Source organism: Sinocyclocheilus rhinocerous, unplaced genomic scaffold (assembly GCF_001515625.1).
Source record: "Sinocyclocheilus rhinocerous isolate Xijiao unplaced genomic scaffold, SAMN03320098_v1.1 scaffold708, whole genome shotgun sequence".
NCBI classification, from domain to species: domain Eukaryota; kingdom Metazoa; phylum Chordata; class Actinopteri; order Cypriniformes; family Cyprinidae; genus Sinocyclocheilus; species Sinocyclocheilus rhinocerous.
Window position 1 is genome coordinate 1,402,426 of NW_015635523.1, and position 20,364 is coordinate 1,422,789.

General features: G+C 36.5%; 5 protein-coding genes across 8 annotated transcripts in view; 2 read left to right on the forward strand and 3 right to left on the reverse strand.

Moving 5' to 3' along the window:
* hspa8 (heat shock protein 8) overlaps positions 1 to 2,727 on the reverse strand; it is a 16,386-nt gene extending 13,659 nt beyond the window's left edge. Inside the window, exon 1 of one of the 4 annotated variants that reach the window (XM_016561387.1) lies at positions 2,674 to 2,727. The gene's annotated coding sequence lies outside the window, so the exon portion shown is untranslated. Of the gene's footprint in view, positions 1 to 2,227; positions 2,328 to 2,673 lie in introns of those variants that run through there. The other 3 variants (XM_016561388.1, XM_016561386.1, XM_016561385.1) reach the window with 3 other exon arrangements.
* Positions 2,728 to 4,242: 1,515 nt separating this feature from the next.
* Positions 4,243 to 8,842, reverse strand: crtam (cytotoxic and regulatory T cell molecule). Its single transcript, XM_016561390.1, has 12 exons — positions 8,791 to 8,842; positions 7,481 to 7,630; positions 7,207 to 7,359; positions 6,973 to 7,089; positions 6,451 to 6,609; positions 5,863 to 5,961; positions 5,419 to 5,499; positions 5,245 to 5,283; positions 5,055 to 5,126; positions 4,802 to 4,939; positions 4,611 to 4,697; positions 4,243 to 4,509 (listed from the first exon to the last, which is right to left on the reverse strand). The coding sequence occupies exons 1-12, from the start codon at positions 8,840 to 8,842 to the stop codon at positions 4,349 to 4,351; spliced, it is 1,308 nt and encodes a 435-aa protein (XP_016416876.1). The 3' UTR covers positions 4,243 to 4,348.
* Positions 8,843 to 11,133: 2,291 nt separating this feature from the next.
* Positions 11,134 to 16,100, forward strand: LOC107747003 (zinc finger protein ZPR1-like). Its single transcript, XM_016561389.1, has 13 exons — positions 11,134 to 11,402; positions 11,496 to 11,657; positions 11,770 to 11,860; positions 11,981 to 12,051; positions 12,894 to 12,980; positions 13,105 to 13,227; positions 13,310 to 13,436; positions 13,635 to 13,705; positions 13,812 to 13,901; positions 13,995 to 14,105; positions 14,194 to 14,283; positions 15,269 to 15,334; positions 15,502 to 16,100. Exons 1-13 carry the CDS (start codon positions 11,286 to 11,288, stop codon positions 15,619 to 15,621), a joined length of 1,326 nt encoding a protein of 441 aa, XP_016416875.1. The 5' UTR covers positions 11,134 to 11,285; the 3' UTR covers positions 15,622 to 16,100.
* A 784-nt stretch (positions 16,101 to 16,884) lies between these two features.
* On the reverse strand, positions 16,885 to 17,816 carry LOC107747006 (histone H2A-like). Its single transcript, XM_016561392.1, has 2 exons — positions 17,274 to 17,816; positions 16,885 to 17,159 (listed from the first exon to the last, which is right to left on the reverse strand). The coding sequence occupies exon 1, from the start codon at positions 17,721 to 17,723 to the stop codon at positions 17,337 to 17,339; it is 387 nt and encodes a 128-aa protein (XP_016416878.1). The 5' UTR covers positions 17,724 to 17,816; the 3' UTR covers positions 16,885 to 17,159; positions 17,274 to 17,336.
* Positions 17,817 to 17,986: 170 nt separating this feature from the next.
* Positions 17,987 to 18,839, forward strand: LOC107747007 (histone H2B 3). The gene has a single exon (XM_016561393.1). The coding sequence runs from the start codon at positions 18,048 to 18,050 to the stop codon at positions 18,426 to 18,428; it is 381 nt and encodes a 126-aa protein (XP_016416879.1). The 5' UTR covers positions 17,987 to 18,047; the 3' UTR covers positions 18,429 to 18,839.
* Positions 18,840 to 20,364: the final 1,525 nt, after the last annotated feature.

A 20,364-nucleotide genomic window follows, 5' to 3' on the forward strand; every position in this document is an offset into this window, starting at 1 on the left:
TAGAGCAGGGGTGGGCAAACTTGGCCCTTCCAAGCCACTTTCTTTCAGAGTTTAGCTCCAACCCTAATCAAACACACCTGAACCAGCTAATCATTGTCTTCAAGACTACAGGCAGGAGAGTTTTATCAGGGTTGGATCAAATCTCTGCAGGAAAGTGGCCTGGAAGGGCCAAGTTTGCCCATCACTGATCTAGAGAGTCCAGAGAATATTACAGTGGTTTGATTGAGAGAAAAACCTAGGACTAGTTCGCAAAAGTAGGTTTTTAACATAATTGAGAATACTTAATGAACGATTTGATTGACAGCAATGGTTCTTGAGGCAAAGTTGCTCGTTATGAGGAGATCTATCAAATGATATGCATATCGTGTGGATGTGTAACACCACGTGATTGCAAAGCCATAAAACTCGTTAGCGCCAACTAGTGGCAGATTTATTTCAAGATTCTTACAGACCTTTAGGGCCACGAGTCTAGGGTGACCATACGTGCCATTTTCCCCGGACGCATCCTGGCCAGGATTTCTATATTGCTTTGATTCAAAGTACCTCGACAGTGTTTCGAAAACACAAGGAACCGATGTCATACACCGATTGGTCTGCACACTCAAACAAAGCCAAACCCTAGATATTTTAGGCAATATAGAAATCCTGGCCAGGACGCGTTCGCGGAAAATAGCACGTATGGTCCACCCTACACGAGTCGAACATGCCCACAGAGTTTCGTTCCGATCAGCCTCCATTAACCTCGTTTAATAGGTGCTCAAACTTAATTGGCCGATGGCAGCCATGTTTTTTGAGAAACAGAATGTCCTCATAGACACTTGTGCCACTTCGGACAAAGACACCAATTTTAATGTCGATCGGACCAACGGCTGCATAGTTATAGCCATTTTTATGTTTTTCCATCTTATAGCACCACCAAGTGGCAGAGCTGCGCAATTTTTTTGACCTCAGCTTGAAGATCGCTGTCCATTCGGAAGTTATAGCCATTTTAGTGAAAGTGGCCCCACCCCTAATGAATAATAGGTGCGACCATGAGTCAAAAGTTTAACTTTTTTTTGGCAATTATTGACATTCACTGTCCAGAGAATATTTCTGCAGTGTTTTAGTTCTGACCGGGCGAAAAACCTAGGACTAGTTAGCAAAAGTAGGTTTTGAATTTACTTCAAAATGGCGGGAAAACCAGACCTCGTAGAGCAAATCTGACTTCCTACACTTTTCTTCGTTTTGACCCAAGGATTCCAAAAGTATAAAAGTTTTAAGTCTACGACAAACCATCCAGGAGTTATGAGCAGTTTTGCATTTTATATCGCTGTAGCACCCCCATAGGCCGATTGGGGCGAGTCTTTGCGTCCGAGTAGCGAGCAGGACTACTACCATCTTATAAAGTTTCAGCTCTCTAGGCCTTACGGTTTGGTCTGCAAGATCAGTTTTAACGTAGAATAATAAAAATGCTAACGATTACAATAGGGTTTCAGCACTACGTACTTGAACCCCTAAAAAAAAAAAAAAACCTTTAATTGAACCCTGGCAAACGAAAGGAAAGCAATCAGGATCGCTTTCATTACCTAGCCAACATGCTGTTGTGAAACCACACAACACAAAGCCTGGGAGCACACGCGGAAACGCGTCAGACCACGTGGTTCGAGCTTCTAGAAGATTCTATGGTCAAATACGGAATTCAAAATCATACTGATCAAAACCGGTCTTAAATTCAACTTTTATAAACTTTCATGTTATTGTGCTAAATGTGTCTGTGTACAATTTAAAAAGAAAGTGATAAGCAGTATTATGCGACCAAGAAAAACTGATCAACGCTAAAGGTCGGGTGAGGAGCGTGATAAGATTAACTTACACGAGGTGCCGGTTGCGGTTTAAATTTAACGTATTGTTCTCTCAGGCATGTTGATTGTAGTAAGGTTAACTACAATAGGAACTTAATCTTTCAGGGTCTTTCGACAAAAGCAAGTGAAAACAAACAAACAAAAAAGCAACCTATGTAAGTGAAACAACTTTTAATATGTTATTCAATACAATAAATAACTATTACGGAATCATTAATGGTTCAGCACACCCGGAAAATATTCCAAATATTCGTAAAAACAAAAAAAGAAAATTTAGCTCTCTTTGCATTTCATAAAGCAGTGATATACTACATGCAAGCAGAGAAGCAGATATTTAATATGAGATTGTAAAGCCAACATAACCAAAAAAAGACAAGAACAAATACCTTACCAGGCTGGAAATAACTGAGATGGGTGAATATGCCGGTTGGAAAGCTGGAATGGCGACAAACTGCCTCGCCTTGCTTAGAAGAGAGAACGGCCGAACGTTCTAGAACAGGCATGTTGTAGTAAGGTTAACTACAATAGGAACTTAATCTTTCAGGGTCTTTCGACAAAAGCAAGTGAAAACAAAAAAAAACAAAAAAGCAACCTATGTAAGTGAAACAACTTTTAATATGTTATTCAATACAATAAATAACTATTACTGAATCATTAATGGTTCAGCACACCCGGAAAATATTCCAAATATTCGTAAAAACAAAAAAAGAAAATTTAGCTCTCTTTGCATTTCATAAAGCAGTGATATACTACATGCAAGCAGAGAAGCAGATATTTAATATGAGATTGTAAAGCCAACATAACCAAAAAAAGACAAGAACAAATACCTTACCAGGCTGGAAATAACTGAGATGGGTGAATATGCCGGTTGGAAAGCTGGAATGGCGACAAACTGCCTCGCCTTGCTTAGAAGAGAGAACGGCCGAACGTTCTAGAACACTATATATTGCCGGTAGCCGAGCCAATGAGATTTCAGATGACTCAACTTCAACTCGTAAGAACCAATGTAAAACCGGAATGTTTCATTTAGCCGCGCCCATTGTAGGAAGAAGCAAGGATATAACTGGTTGAAAAAAAAAATCCAGACCATCCCCCTCAGTTTTGCCGCAACCGGTGTTAATGCGGAACAGTGTCCTGTACATGTGAATGAATGAAATCAGCTTCCATATTCACTGGGAATGCATCGATGATACAGCAAAACTGAAATGTTTGATGACAATAAATCAAACCGTCACTTAGTAGATTACGCCATGATAAGCACATACAAATACAACAAATGTAGCCCAAAGAGCTTAGTGACCTTGGTTTGAAACTGTAAGGTCTTGCCTAGCAAAGAATATCAATCATTACTTGAAAGAAATACCATTAGAAATACAGATTAGGATAGAGTAGGATATCTATATATATATTATTTACAATACGAATAAAGCAAATGTTTGAATTTAATGGTTTTAGAATAAGGTGATGATACTCTGCTCCATTGTGCAACATGAAGGGCTTTCTTTGTTGAAGCACGAGGAGTTTATCACGCAGCGCCGGTGTTCTAACAAATGATGCTAACTTTACCAATCAGATTATTCTACCAACACTTTATTTTTAATATTGTAAGGTTAGGTTTAGGGAAGGCTGAAACCTTTGGGGCAGAGTATTTTTTTTATATATAATTTATCCTGTTATGGAGGAAGGAGACAGGAAGATAAACGAAATTCGTAAGTAAAGGAATGAGAAGAAGAACCAGGAACCAGGAAATAAACTATGATTGCACAAACGGCCAGAAGGTGGCGATATGCATACAGAATACGATACGAATCGCCAAAAAAATAAGGAAGTAGAAAATGTGTCCACAATAAGTCACTTAAGACAAAGGTCATTTAGTAAGTGTTTTAAGGCTTAAATACGTTCATATTTAAAAAGCATATGCGTTTTCGTTAAGCACAAAGCAATATTGAAGAGGAAGTGACATCCAAAAAGTGAGCTTGGCTTAAGTCTTATTTAAAAAATTTTTTCATTCTTTAGAAGAATCGCCAAGCATAACATCCACACGTTACTGTAATCCTTGTTGTTTACTGCAATAATAAATAAATAACATCCACACGTTACATAAAATAGTTTATTTAATTTTCTGCACTATTTATAAAAAAAGGCATTCTGACTTTTGAATGTCAGAAGGCCAACCCTTGATAACAGGGAAAGCAGCAACCATTTCAGGTTAAAAATACATTTTTAATATAATGATGAAATGCCATGGCAGTCTATTCCAATTTTACCAAGGGAACATTTTAAAGTTATAAACACATAATAAAGCACACGTTATAATAAAACACTTCTTTACATTCAGTATAAAAATAATGTAAACCAGCAACGACTGAAGAGTAGAAACAGTACATACAGTATATACAAAAATTGGTAGCTATATTCATCATCTTTTAGTGAGCACCATTGTTCATAACAGAACTGCAAAATCAGTTCAGTCTTTTATGAGGATTCAGAACCTGCTGAATTCTCCTCTAAAGTTCAGTCTCCTTGACACAAGCTCTGTCAAGTTTGTTACACGCTTCTGTTGAATTGTCTTGTGTTTCAGTGATCACATCTACTGTAGCTACTGAATTTGCTGTATTCTGTGGAGTTTCTTCCACTTTGTATTCTGTGAAATTTGAGTTCCAAAAACCTAGACAGAAAATCAAGAGAAACACAAAATTTTAATAGTTTGAAAAGACACAACAGCTTGTATGCTTGATCTACCAGATTAGGTGGTTTAAGCAGTTATACCTTGTCTTCTTCTTTGCTGGGCCTGCTTTTCTTCATGACTGGATTTTGATTTGCTGCTTTCCACAGACTGGTCTGATTCTTCATTCTCTGTTATAACAACAGATTAAAATTGAATCCAGAATTAAATCTCACCCAGCCTCTAGAATATAATTGAAACTTAAAGTATAAATATATAAATAATCTTATATTACCTTTTTTCCAGACTATATGTGCCCTTCGCAGTCTGATCACAAAGAAGATGACTACAATAAGCAAACCTATAACAAGGCATGTGACCAGCAGGATCAGCAAGTGTGAGCTTTCCTTTAGATCATGTTGTTTGCCAAAACCTGCAAATACACAAAGTAATACTGCAATCAGTAATTCACGTCCTTTAAATGTTGCTTTGATTTTCATATAGACATTTATGTGAGCGCAAGCTAGAAATTAGCATGAGCTTCACACCTTGTGAGTTGGTGGCATTTTTGGTCAGGAATTCATCAGGTGAGTTTGATTCCGAAGAGTTTATGTTGTGTGCTGAAATGCAAAGATAGATCTGAGATCAACTTCACTACATAAAATAAGCAAGATTAATGATATATTATGTTCAGTATATTATGCTACATATTAAACAATGAAATTTAATAACACTTACTTATCAAGCTTATATCTATTGCTGTGGAATGTTCCTCTACTAAAAGAGATCACAAAGCAAATCAATTAGTCACAGAGAACAAACACTGAAATTGTCTTATAAAAACAATTACTAACTTTTAGGTGAAATGGAAATATTGTTTCAGTATTTTGTCATGCATAATTGCGTATTTACCTTGCATGCTGTTTGAGGTAGTGACATCTTCTGTTGGGAGCACTTCAGTACTTTCTGAAATTGATGACAGTTCCATGTGTGCTGTAATCAGATGGTATATTTGTTAAACAGTTGTTAAGATATCAAATGTAAAAGAAAAGATAAGCAGAATGACCATGAACGAGAAAAAAACTAAAATGTCTTTAAATGACTGTGTGCAGTATTCACAAGCTACCAGAAGATGGAGGCAGAGAGATATAAAGAGCAAACGCAATTTCCATTCTGTGGTTTTATGTGAAGCCCTCTCACAAAAGGGGTTCTGCTTTCATTTCTATGTGAGTTATATTTAAAGTATTCTGTCATACTCAGACTTTTTGAAATACCTAGTTTATTTAGTGTAACTGGTGAGGCCATTCAAAAATGAAGTGACCTATCCTAATACATGAAATGAAGAGAAACACTCACCTGTACTGCTAATGGCAGGAGCAGAAGTGGCTGTGATCATTGTGTCAGTTTTTAGCTCATCTCTAGTACTGGAGTACCTTGTCGTGGAGGCTGTAACAGCTATGTGAAAAAACAATAAAAACATTCAATTACTCAGAAACCCCATCAGAAAACTGTTTGACTGTTTACTTATCAGAATCTGACTTGGTGTTTGTTATATTACACATATATAGTGCATCTATTCTGGATGGGGAATTTGGATTTCTGGATTTCTTTTTGTTCAAAGAAATAGTTGACTTCCCTGACATCATGTGATTGACCACTCTAATGAGAACCACACATTCACTTAAATAGGAAACTACCAAATACTGCAAAGTGTAGATGAGCTTTCCCTGTGCAGCACAGCCAGACAAAATCCCCGAATCTTTTGGTTCCCTTTTCTGATACTGGCTAATGTCATTTATGTCAAATTGCCACTGTTTTTGGTCACATGCTTGGAACATCAGTGGTGGTGTTGGTGAGATGGGTGCAAATATGAATTCTAGTTAGTGGTCTCTGCTATTCCTGCAATTGATTATATGTAGTTGCCTACTATTTATGTATACTTACAGTGATTTTCAATAGTGATGAAATCTATCAGTTGTTTTGGGAGAGCGGTATGTTTTGCCAGGCACATCACCGTTGCTGTCCTGATATGAGTTTTGACTGTTAAGATGCTAACTGCACGTGACCTGTCGGATCTTTCCTCCCGCAAGGTATTGGGTAGAGCTGTTAGGTCAAAACAGGGTGTATATATTTATTTATCCATGATTTATTATTCATATAGTCTGAGAAACACCCTATTGAGAGTACTATTGTTTGCATTTGTCCTTAGCTGACCTATTTCAGAATATCATGGTTCCTCTATTTTCACAAGGTATTCGTTTCTTAGTGAGAGAAATGTCAGAAGTCATGGGAATTTGTTTGTCAGTGATATTTTTTTCATTTTTGAAAGAATTCTTTTATGCTCGTCAAGCATTTATCTGATGAAAAATCTTACTGACTCACACACTTTTTTTACTGAAAAACACACACACATATATATATGTGCCCCCTAACTGTCTGCCCACTCAGACACTTCTCGTAACTTACCTTCGATTTCAACCCCACTGATTACCCATGAGAGTTCAGGTGGGTGGCCATTCGCTTCTGCTGAACACTTGATGATTGTTTTATCTTTATACTCGGCCATTTCTATTTTTGGCATTCCTGTGATCCGATCAAAAAGAGTTGAATTACATATTCCATTATTCATCCGCAAATCTTTAATAGTCCTATTTTATGAATGTTTTCAGAAAAGATGAGAAATAAAATATTTATACGTACCCAATACTTTAACTTTGAATCTTTTTGTAATGACTGTATTGTCATATAGTAGACATTTATAAAGCCCTTCGTCATTTAAGGTAATGTTGTACAGGTGAAATGTATATTCAGAGTTGTTTAAAGTAAAAATGCTGCTTCTTGGGTCTCTTAGCGCTGTAGGGGAACATGAAATACATTTTTAGTGTTAATCAGATACAATAAAGAGGAAATGTAAAAGTGTTTGAAATACATTCTTCAGTGGTTCTCATACAATACACAGTGTTCTCGGCTTCACCTTTTTCGTTGTTAAAGAAAAAAAGATGGCCTTGTGGATTTCTCCACTCCATGTGTCCATTCTCACTGAAGTTTTTTCGAGGACATTTCAATACCAGTGTTTCTCCTTCTGCTACTGTAAGATACTTTGTTGCCAGACATCCTCTTATGCCTGTTCAGAATGAAAAGAAGTCAGTATAATCATGTTTTAATAAAGCTTCAACAACCTAAAACATTAATAATGAATGCTAAATGCACTCAAGTGTAGGCTAGTTGAATGGAAGAACAGTAGGTTGATAGGGGGGCAGATAAGACCACAGACATCCTACACTCTGCTCTGACTCATTTGTGTTTTCTCACCGCTTTTAGGTGCTGCAGCTGAACTGAGAGGGGGCTACACTTTGCATTAGAGAGAAAAAGTGACTGCTGTAAGTGGTCTTATTTTCTTGTGTGGTTCGATCTTGCAGCGAGAGAAAACTTGCCACTGTGACACATAAAGCGACATTCTCGCACTGGAACAGGAAACCGTGGTGTTAAAACATTACTCACAGAGGTGTACACATATAAAACAGATGTAGTTCTAAATCAGGCTTCATGGAGGTGTGATTTTTTTAGTCATATGTAAAAATGCTAATTGCCTAATGTGAATTTGTATGTGGGAGTAATAGTACAGTAAAACTCATTATAGTAAATAGTAAAACTATTTCATAGAATAATGTAAATTATTTAAAATTTTGAAATATGTGCAAAATGTTCACTGCTACTGACAATTATTGAAAAACTTAACATCATCTGCTGTGTTGATACTGTGTGCATCTGTGCATTTCTAAAACAACAAGATGAGCAAACTTACATGGGAAAAAAATGGTAACCTAAAAATGGTGATATCTATATTAACTGGTTTTAAGTCAAACCAACTATTAAATATCACTGAATCAACCTATATACATTTATTTATATCAGCAAAACTACATTTTATAAATTGTATAAGGTATAAATAGCTCTTTGAGGGAACAGCTGCAGGTTACCACTTTAGTTTATGCACAGCGTATAAACTAAAGTTATATCATTCAACCAATCCAATAAGAATAACAAAATGAGTTAAGAAAATGTTCAAATCATGTAAAAAATCTATCATACACATCATGCAATAAAGCATTTAATGCACTGACATACATCTGAAACCTTCTCTTACGATGTAACCTACATACACATGAAAACTAACTTGAAGGCAACAGGTAAATACGTACACTAACTAGTCAACCACAACGCTACTTTAAAAGTCAGAGATGTAGCCTAAACGGTTGTAAATAAGAAATAAGTGTGTCTTACCTCCTACTATCAACATCAAAGTGTGAATAACTAAGACTGTTTTGATCTCCATACTGCACGCTCTTGAATCTGAAGCTCACTTCCTCTGCTAGACTCTTTTAAAGAGAGCGGCTTCCATGACATCATGAAATGTCATGGTCTTTTCCCCTGTGCAAATTTATGTGTGAAGTTTCAGGGGCATTTCGGACAGTGGTTGGTTCTCTTTTAGCAAATTTACACTCGCCACCTTTTGACCTATTATGTTCTCATCTATTTAATCTAATGATGTGTCTAATTCAGACTTCAGTTCTGACTGGCATCAGTTTTCCTAATAAGTCCACTGTATATATATATATGAATGCTGTATAATATATATGCTGTATAATATAATAATATATAATTCTTTAAATGATAAGACTATATGTTTCTTTGAAAAACTAACTTGTAGGCAGTTTTAAAAGTCTACTGAAGTTTCAATGTAATAACTCTCCTCCTACAGTTGATGAATATATAACCTTCCTCCAGTTGTAATGAATCATCCAGCATCTAATTTAACCCTGGTAATAAGGATTTTTAAGAATTACATTTTTTTTAATCAAACAAAGAAACCATTCTATTTACTGATATTGCTTTTATATTTATTCATGTTTAATTAGGTAGATTTCTTCTCTAAATCCTGTATTTCGATACTTACTGTATGTCAAGAAACAATCAAGATTTTATAGGTTACCATTATCATAACCCTCTAATGGTGTTTTCTGATCAAATAAAAATTATTTTTAGCATCTCTAGGACAGCACCCTGGCAGCGTCACCAAAAGCGTAATAACTGTCCGGTATCATTACACAAAAATGCTAAACAGCTCAGCAGGAACAGGAAGGTCTTTTTTAGGGTTGTGAGGAAAAAAACATCACATGATTAAATTTCACACTACCCACTGACCACTTCAACTATGTGGGCAAAAAAAAAAAAACCTTCCCCATTTCGATACACAACCTAAATAGAGTTCACATCAGATAGGCAGTAACGTAGCTAACACAACTGAGTATTAATACAGATGTAACTGTGTAATGGATAAGCCTGTTCATTTCTGTCTGTTCATCAGGTGTATTATAAAGCATATTCTGTATTTTATTATAGTCAGTAGTAGACTTGTGCCGGTATTCGGTAATGCGATATATCACGGTAATGAATATGCACGATATTGTTATCGTGGGCACTTCTAAATACCGTGAATAATTATATATTACAAATTATTTAGAATTTTGAATGCATTTTAAGAATACTTCTCCCATCAACTGGTCAAAAAATGTTATTTAACCTGTTATACTGTATTATGACAGCACTTTTTTTAAAACTAAATTTCAATATCGTGATAATACCATATACCGTGATAAAAGCATTAGCAATTAATCGCAACATGAGAATTTGATACCGGCATATCCCTAGTCAGTAGTTTTGTTCTGGCACCAAGGGCCAGTTTGCACAATGCTGGTTTATTATGAGTAAAATATAAATCTGTGATATTTTCTGGCTAGGACATGGCATGCCATCAAGGACAACATATGATACAATGTAAGTCCACTGCAGTGAATGAGATGCTGAAGGCCAAGAAGATTGTCATAGTTTACCACAAGTTTCAATTTGAGATTCTTCACAGGAATTATGTGGTCAGAACAATGTAAAATCCTGAAAGCCTTGTTTATTAAATATCAGATGTGGTTGTTTACATTCTGGTTGTTACTACTTAAAATAAAGGATTTGTATATTAGCAGAATCTTACCAGCTTTATTACAAATCAACTCTTTAGCAGAACTGAAGGCATGAGGCAAACGTACAGAAGCTGATGGAGCACCATCTAGAGGCTGCTGATTCGAAACAAACATTGATGACAGGGAATTACTTTAAATATTTGACATATTATGGTCAATTTTGTATGAGTATGCGAATGCATAAGCCTACTGTATGCACTATGCTTTGCATAGGGCACTGGAAAACTTATGAGGAGAAATGCCGGATTGAATAGTAAATGAATAAAACATTTAATAAGAACACACAGCCCTAAATCAAAAGAAAAAAAATGTAGTTTTGTGTCATGGTTAATACCGCCATTATGTTTAACTAACGTTACTCGCTACTGTTGTTCAGTTACCGTTGTTGATGTAACGTAGTGTAGTGTATTTGCATGCGTTATCAATATAGGCCTATGAAACAAGATACATGAAACCAAAAAACCTAACGCAAATAAAGCACATTTATGCACTAATCAGGTTTTCCCGTACGACTAAATTTTAGTGTTATGTGCACCATCACAAATATTTAATCGAGACTTTTATTTTGAAAGGATTTGCGAACTTGCTCTGACCCGGTGATGATACAAGCGGACATGAGGATATTACACAAAAACGTGCGACAGCAGCTGGAAACTTCTAGCAAAACGCCACTCATTAATAACTAACCAATTCTACCAGTAATCCAGAGAGTGGAAATAGTTTTACCCTACAGTGCCTGGCAGGATGTCAGTTATTGAGGAGGAACGAGTCCGCGGTGGTGTTTTTAAGGACATTAATCCAGAAGATGAAGATCAGCAACCTACAGTGATCGAGAGTTTGTGCATGAACTGTTATGAAAATGTAAATATACCGATTATTATTATTAAATTAATACATACATTATTATGTACTAATAAAAACATTTAAATAATGTCAATTTTATGTTTTGTCCAGGGAAGTACACGTCTACTGCTTACTAAGATCCCTTTCTTCAAAGAAATCATCATCAGCTCTTTCACATGTCCACACTGTAACTGGACCAACACAGAAATCCAGTCTGCTGGTCGGATACAAGAGCAGGGTGTGCTGTACACCTTACAGGTGAAGACCAAAGAGGTATGGATCTACTCTTAAAGTGTTTTAGAGATTCGTTATCTGATCAGTTATGACATGTTGCCACATTTGAAGTTTCTCTCAGGAATTAGCAAATAGATTTTCGTTTGTGCAGGACATGAACCGAGAGGTTGTGAAGTCTGACAGCGCATCCACCAGAATTCCACAACTTGATTTTGAAATTCCTGCTTTCACACAGAAGGGCTGTAAGTTTTTCCATTGTGGCCTCTAACTTAAGTACAAGTCTGAAAATCTACAGAAAGATATTTTGGAAAGTTACAATTTACACTTTGATCAGTTACTTTTTCTTCTTTCTGATTGTTTAGCTTTGTCAACAATTGAGGGCCTTCTGGACAGAGCAGTGGCGGGTTTAGAACAAGACCAACCTATTAGAAAGGTGTGTGTTTTATCTGTGCACCTCAATGAGTTTCACAAAATTTGACATTGATTGTGTTACAGCAGAAACCCATAATTTATGATGCAAGAGCATACATTATATAGGTATATGGGTCAAAGACGAGTCCCATTTTGGTGCCTCCATCAAATTAAATTTGTAAAAGAGATTTTATATGCACAGAAAGCATATTAAATACAAGTACAGTGTCTACTTTAATGTTTCAAATAACTTTTTTTGAAAATAATATATAAAAACAAATGTTCCATCATCATTTACAGTAACACTTTTTTTTTGTTTGTAAAAATGATTAAAATATATAAAAGATTTTATTACATTTTTAAATGGTTTAAAAAAATTCGTGCTTACAAATGGGTAAAACAGTGGTTTGAAGGTTAGTGGCAAAGATTGGTAAAGATTTAAAATACATTTAAAACATTTCCCCCCTTCTATGTAAAGTGCTTTGAGTGCCCAGAAAAGCGCTGTATAAATGTAAGGAATTATTATTATTAAAATTACAATTAATTAGGTTTTGGCTACACTGTGAACTTCAAATCAAATGTTTCTTGTTCTAAATATGCCTGGCAATATGATTTGATTTGAATACATTGACATTTACGTGGGTGTCTTTTGTAAATAATGGTAAAAATGTATGATAGTTACTATGTTTTGCACAGGAAAAAAACCTTTTCGTCCTTGACCATATGCCAATATTATGCAGTTGTTTGTTATCTACAATGCTGACTTGATCAAAATAATTCCAAAAGTCCATAATAGATTTATTAGTTTTCATTAGATGTGAAGGGATTTGTTATTCGACAATCCTAATCCTTTCCACATTTCAGGCAACGGATCCAGCTGTAGCTGAAAAAATAGAGAAATTCATCGAGAGGTTGAAAAAACTTAAAGAAGTAGAAGAGGAATTCACATTAGTAAGTCTTGCAGATAGTAAACTACAGAAAAATTCAATGCAACTGACCAAAGATTAAACACTATTGCTTGTTTATTATCATGAAGTTAGAACTAATGAATACCTCATTTGATTTCTATTTACAGATTATCGATGATCCATCAGGGAACAGTTTTATTGAGAACCCATCTGCGCCTCAGAAAGACACGGCTCTCACTGTCACGCATTACAAAAGGATGCCTGAACACAACGCTGTGCTAGGAATAGAGGTAAGAAGCTGCTACAGCATCTACTGAGTGTGGAGAACGACAAGATCTCGGTTTCTTTAACTTTTTTCATCTCTTTTTAAAGACAGAGGAAGAAGAAGACGACAAAAAGCCTGTCAATGATCTAGACACAATGAGAAATGAGGTATTAGTGTTCAACACAAACTGCCCAGAATGCAACGCCCCGGCCAATACAAACATGAAGCTTGTTCGTATCCTTTAAAGTATGCTAGAAAATTACATACACTTTCAAATGATTCTTTATGGGGTAAATTGCTAAAAAAAAAATTCTTTGTGAAAATGGCACTGCATAACAATGCTGCATGGAGAAATGGTACATAAAAGTAGTTTAACCATTGTGCATCATAATTTAAAGAAAGTAGTTTATTAGTCCCTTAACCCAATTGCAGAAATTCCACACTTTAAAGAGGTCATTATAATGGCCACTAATTGTGACAGCTGCAGACATCGCACCAATGAGGTGGGGATAATATTCTTCAGAATTATACTTCTGTTTAGTTTATTTATTTATAAATTTTTTGCTGTTTCCATATCTTATATTGTTTTTTACTGGCATCATGAAATAGGTGAAATCAGGAGGAGCCACAGAAGAGCTGGGAACCCGAATAACACTCCACTTAACCGACCCTTCAGATATGTCCAGAGACCTGCTGAAGGTGGGTTCATCTAACAACATCTTTGAGATACACTATGTGAACATATTTTACATGTGAAATGTATCGTCCTTGATATATGTATGTGTGTTACAGTCAGAGACATGTAGCGTGTTGATTCCTGAGCTGGAGTTTGAGTTAGGGATGGCGGCTCTTGGAGGGAAGTTCACTACGCTGGAAGGACTTCTCAAGGACATCAAAGACCTAGTAGGAATCAAAGCCCTGCTAACAGTGTTTGCTGTTATCAACAAACAACTCCTTTTATGCTTGTTTAATGCATTTATACTTATTTTAGATTGTTTCAAAAAACCCCTTCATGTGTGGAGACAGCTCTACAGCAGATAGAGCCGAGAAACTGGAGCTCTTTGGGCAAACGATTGACAAGGTTTGAAATATATTACTTGAATTTCTGTTAGGCTACGTTTACACGACAACGGTGTAGTCAAAACCGGAAAAGTTTTTCCCTTACGTTTTTAAAAAGTTTCATGTATACACGACAATGTTTTCAAAACGGTTTGCGTTTACACACATCTGTGAAAATGGCCAAAAACGCTGTATTACGTATGCCAGGCCAGTAGTTGGCGCTGTCACCTTGTTAGTAAACAGTACCTGTAGGGAAGTGACGATTATATGATGTATATGATACGCCTCCACTGTTGGTTGTAATATTGGTGAAGTAAATCCACACTTTGCTGAAGAAGCGTTGGCAAACTTTTGAGCAGCAACAACAGTACCATATACTCCGTTATTGTTGTTTATGTTTGTTCGCGTTTGCCTTTAAAATCGACACGTACTGCGCATGTCTACATACCTAACACGTACTACGCACGTGCATGACGTCACCGTTTTTCAAAGATTCCCATATTGGGTGTTTACATGGAAACGATAACGGTGCCATTTTCAAAAACTTGCACTTTGAAACCCGTTTTCAAAAATATGTGTTTTCAGTTCCCAAAACGCCGTTGTCGTGTAAACGAACAGTCAAAACGCATAAAAAGTTTCCCGTTGTTGGCTGAAAACGTTGTCGTGTAAACGGCCCCTTATTGTTCCTCACTGTTAAATGTTCTGACAGTATTCTCAACATGGTGTCTAAAAAGGAGCTTGTTTGTAGTTTTTGAAAAATAAACAAATATAGAATTTCTGAAAAGATAAATATTTAAATAATAACTATTTACATATATATAGAATTAGTCATTTTTATAATTATAAAAAGTTTTGAATATTTTGAATATTGCATATATGCATAAACATTTTTTTAATACTTATATATAATTATATATATATATATATATATATATATATAATATACACACACATTTTTTTCTGGAGTCTTAATGTGTTTTTAAATGTATTTTTAAAATGTTTCTTAGATAATAGCAGGGGAAATGGATGTGCACATTATCCTGGATGATCCTGCTGGAAATAGTTATCTTCAGGTGAGCTAGGAGTTACATTTTCTTTTCTTTTTTACAATATTTAAAGGATTTTATTATAACATCTCATGGTTAAGCATACGATTTATTGTTTTGAATCTGGTTCATTTAAAATATTTTATATATGTTTTTCTTTTATCTGAAGGCTAACTATTCGCACCTTTTTGCAGAATGTTTATGCGCCAGATCCAGATCCAGAAATGAAGATCGAGAAGTACACCAGGACCTTTGAGCAGAATGAAGACTTGGGGCTGAATGACATGAAAACAGAAGGGTACGCAGAGAAATAGGCTTAAAGTCAGAGAAAAATGGAGATTATATGTAATTACATGCCCAATTCTGTCAAAGCCGTTATATAACATTATTTAAATCACTTTTACATTTATTGTAATATCTCATGTAATTACCACTTCTGAAAACCATAATGTCTTTTAAAGGCAGCGTTATGATTTGAAGAGGGGAAAACATTATTTTGGCTTGAATAAATGCAAGGCGCTGAATTTTCCTTGCTGTCTATAACATAATTTTTAAGTTATAAGTTTTGGTCATCTTGGCAATGAAGCCCTTGTGTTAATTACTAGTGTAACAACACAATTGTTACAAAGTTTTTGAAGTACTTAAGATTACTTTATTAAGTGTCTGTAGTTTTAAGCACACTGGATGTGAATTCTGTGGACGCATTATTTCTTTTCTATGTAATTGGACTGACTCCTAAAGGCTGTAATATAATAAGAGTTATGTTTGTACATTAAACAGTATGGAATAATAAGTATGGTTCTGATCTATTTATGCTTAACTTCCAGTTCAGTCAGTGAGAGATCTAATTAAAAATGGCTTCATCACGGCATCAAAACCAAATGCAATGTTGTAACTAATAGATTTTATGGCCATATTGGAACATGCAGTCACACTGCTGGTGATGCATTCAGTTTTTGTTTACGTTATCTGGCTCTTTAGCGTGTATATTGTGTTTTCCTAATTAGTCAATTATTCATTCTTTAATATTAATACTGATAAATGGCACCAGAAGAGTCTCAGAAGAATAGCACCCAACAAAGCCATTACAGCACAGTCCTTTTAATAGCAAACAACAGTGTTCACAGGGCATTGTTTGCATAACTTTTTTTTTAATGGTTTTTCAGTTGTTTATTTTTGTTGATTTCTCATTTCTGGCACAATAATGAATGGTTTGTTCTGCATAATGGTTTTAAAACGTTGTAAATTTAACTGATTCTGTGGAGTGAATATGTTTCTTAGATACTTTTTTATTAGTATATTTTGTTTATTATTTGTAACGTAAATATTACTAACTCAATGTGTGACATGGCATGTCACATGATGGCTGTGGCCATGAGAGGGGACCCTCCACCATGTACAATTTAACTTTTTCTGTCTATGTTCCAATGTTCAACTCAAACTTATCATTTTAATGTTTTTCTATTTTTAAAAAGAAAGCGCTATTCGTGCTCCTTTCATGTAGCACACTTCTAATTAGAGCCTCTCTTTTAGACCACTCAAGTCATGCAACTTGGAGAAAAACAATGAATCACGGGTTCTTTGTGCCGTCCACTGGCACTCAACATTTATTGAAACAACATAATCACTTAAACAGCAGATAACTGACATGACTTGCATGTAATTTAAAGCAATGACAAATAAAATGTAACCAACATTGGTCCATATACGATGAAATACTGATGTTCATTCATCCCACAAATGGAGTTGTTTTTTTTCAGTAAGGATAGTCCACCGTGATGGCAGGTTAAATGTCCCATGGCCATTTATAGCCAGTGGTGGTGTAGATCTCTTCTTGTGTGAGGGAGTGCGTCTGTCCAAAAGAGCAATGATCAACACCAAAAAAACAAATCAAAGTTTACAAGATGCAGCTGTCATTTTCATTAAAGCAAACACAATATAGTGTGAAATAGGAACATAACATTACTTGGACTCAAACTAGCCGAGCTGCGTTTGTGTCAATGTCCATGATCGCAAAGCTCCGTTAACGTTACTTGCTCTTGGCTGGCTTCTCGGTTTTCTTGGGCAGCAGCACTGCCTGGATGTTTGGAAGTACTCCGCCCTGGGCGATGGTAACACCGCCTAAAAGCTTGTTGAGCTCTTCGTCGTTGCGGACAGCCAGCTGCAGGTGACGGGGGATGATTCTTGTTTTCTTGTTGTCTCGGGCTGCGTTCCCTGCCAGCTCGAGGATCTCAGCCGTTAGGTATTCCAGGACAGCGGCCAAATACACGGGGGCTCCTGCGCCTACGCGCTCGGCGTAATTTCCCTTGCGTAATAATCTGTGTACACGTCCGACTGGAAACTGAAGTCCAGCTCTGGATGAACGAGACTTGGCCTTCGCGCGGGCCTTCCCCCCGGTTTTACCTCTTCCGGACATATTTGACAACAAAGGAACCGTCCGTTTGGCTAGAAGCGTCCTGTTTTGTGCTGCTAGTCAAAATGTATGTTCGTTTATGATGTAAGCAGGGATTGTTATTTATACCCAGACGTGTGCTCTGACTGGTTGGTTTGACTCTAAAGCAAGCAACCAATCGCCGCTCGAGTTTTAGTCCATGACGTTAGAAAGTCATCCTATCAGAACACACTCTGTGCTCGCTCTAATTTGCATGCCGACTCTATAAATAAGGGGCAAAATGTGCGCAGCGCGTTCGCATACCATAACGATCCATTGACAGCTGAGCTTTTGTGAAAAACTGATAAAATGCCTGAACCTGCGAAATCAGCACCCGCTCCCAAAAAGGGGTCTAAAAAAGCTGTCACCAAGACCCAGAAGAAGGGGGATAAGAAAAGGCGTAAGACCAGGAAAGAGAGTTACGCCATTTATGTGTACAAAGTACTGAAACAAGTCCATCCGGACACTGGTATTTCCTCAAAGGCGATGGGCATTATGAATTCGTTTGTAAACGACATCTTCGAGCGCATCGCCGGAGAAGCGTCGCGCCTGGCGCATTACAACAAGCGCTCCACTATCACATCCCGGGAGATCCAGACGGCCGTGCGCCTGCTCCTGCCGGGAGAGCTGGCCAAACACGCCGTGTCCGAGGGCACAAAGGCCGTGACCAAATACACCAGCTCCAAGTGAAAGTGAACAAACAAGATGGACTGGACTCTATCCCTAATGATGGAAGACCAAAGCCACCCACTGTTTGATATCCGCACGAGGGACCTCTGGTACATCTCGAGCGAACGCAGCTCTGGAGGAGCACTAACACAGTGCTTTCCATCTGTAACACCAACATTCACCTGAGGCTGTTCCTGTTTGATCGTATTTGCACGTGTGAACACTTGTACTGTACTATTATGGCATATGGTCGTCATTTGTTAACTCATGTTACCGGAGGAAAACACTGTGGCTTTGGTTTTTATTGATTTCTTGTTGAAAAAAGATTGCTGTACTTTATTCATATTGAAAAAATGTCTTATGCCTGAATGTTTCTTCATAACTACCCTGTCATTTACCACAAATAAATACATTGGTTAATGGTAACTACAACCAGATTTGCCAGTTTTCCTGTCTTGTAATGTGTAGTTTATTACTATGACAAACGAAACGCCATAAAGGCGGATATTTAGAACGAAAAAGACGCTTTTATTACAGCATTATTTATTTGAAGTATGTAAAATGCGTTTTTAAACAACGTTGCCGTATCAACGAAAGTTTACAAGCGCGCTAATAGACGCTTGGCTTGCCAGCAGAAGTCGCCCGAGGAGGTAACCATAGCAACAGGAAGGAAGGCTGCTTGAGTATTGGAGGATTCATGAAACAAAACAAGCACTGTCATTATTTATGACTTTATTATAGATTCACCATCAAACATAAAAGAAAAAAAGATAGTGTTCCGTTTAAAACGTCTTTATTACGCCTGATAACTGAGGCAGCAAAACACTGTTGGATTAGTCTGGTAATTCACATAGCCTACTGTATGAAATTGATATTTTAACCTTCTATGGGATATCGTCATTTATAAATGACGGTAAGAAAATTGCATTTAAGATACAATAATAATGTTCAACCAACAAAATTGTATTTTAGTGATTTCAAATGACATCCCCTTCAACCAGTAAAATTAAAATTTAATTGCCATGTGCTTCACATTTCTGGTAACAAAGTAGTAAATGAGACATAAGCACATGTTAGGTCACATGCTCTCAAGGCTCCACAGTGAGCTCATTTTAGACTAGAAAATACATATAAATTCAAGTTATAAAAAATATAATTATACATCCAAAGGTATTTTCTAAAGTTTTTTGTCATTTTTAATGCACGTTTGTAAAAACAATAACTCATCAATAACAATAACTCTATTATGGGATGCATATTTGGTGTAACTGGTACTATTGACCAGCATTGGCAGGGTATAATACCCTTTATGCACGTGTTTTAGGTTCATTTTTGGAAGATGGAGAGACAAATCTGTACTTATTTCAGAAAGTATTGATGATAGTGATAGAAAATCAGGTTGTAGTAATAAAATAATTTGTTGAGGACTAAGGAGGATAGAAGCAATGAGTGTGAGGGCAGTGATGAAGAATAGGTTGTTGTGGAAGTCAGGCATTATTGCATGCCAGTTTGAAAGAAGTGATCCATACAACAACCAGAGGTCAGGAAAGATGCCAGTAGCTATGTTTCCATCACCCTATTTTAATGCGCATTTTGAAGTAGGCTTTCGCATGAGAAACGAGTGATGGAAACGCCCAATATCGAATAAAAATCCCTTAATTTGCAAAAACGTTTTTACGCTCGCTTGAGGTGGTTTTTGACTTGTGCGAAAAAGGGTTGATGCGAATAATGGAAGATGGAAATGCATTTTGCGAATAAATTCCTCCAAGCGCATCAAAAAGGTCATGTGACTGACTTTGCGATATCTAGTGTTTATTGGCATTAGTATTCTGACAGGCAGCGATGCTCCAATGAGGACTGCACAAGTCAAATCTACTGATGTGTGGGGTACACTGAAAAAGAAGAGTCTTGTTCACTTTCACTTGTGCTATGATAATTAATTTGAAATACCAAGATG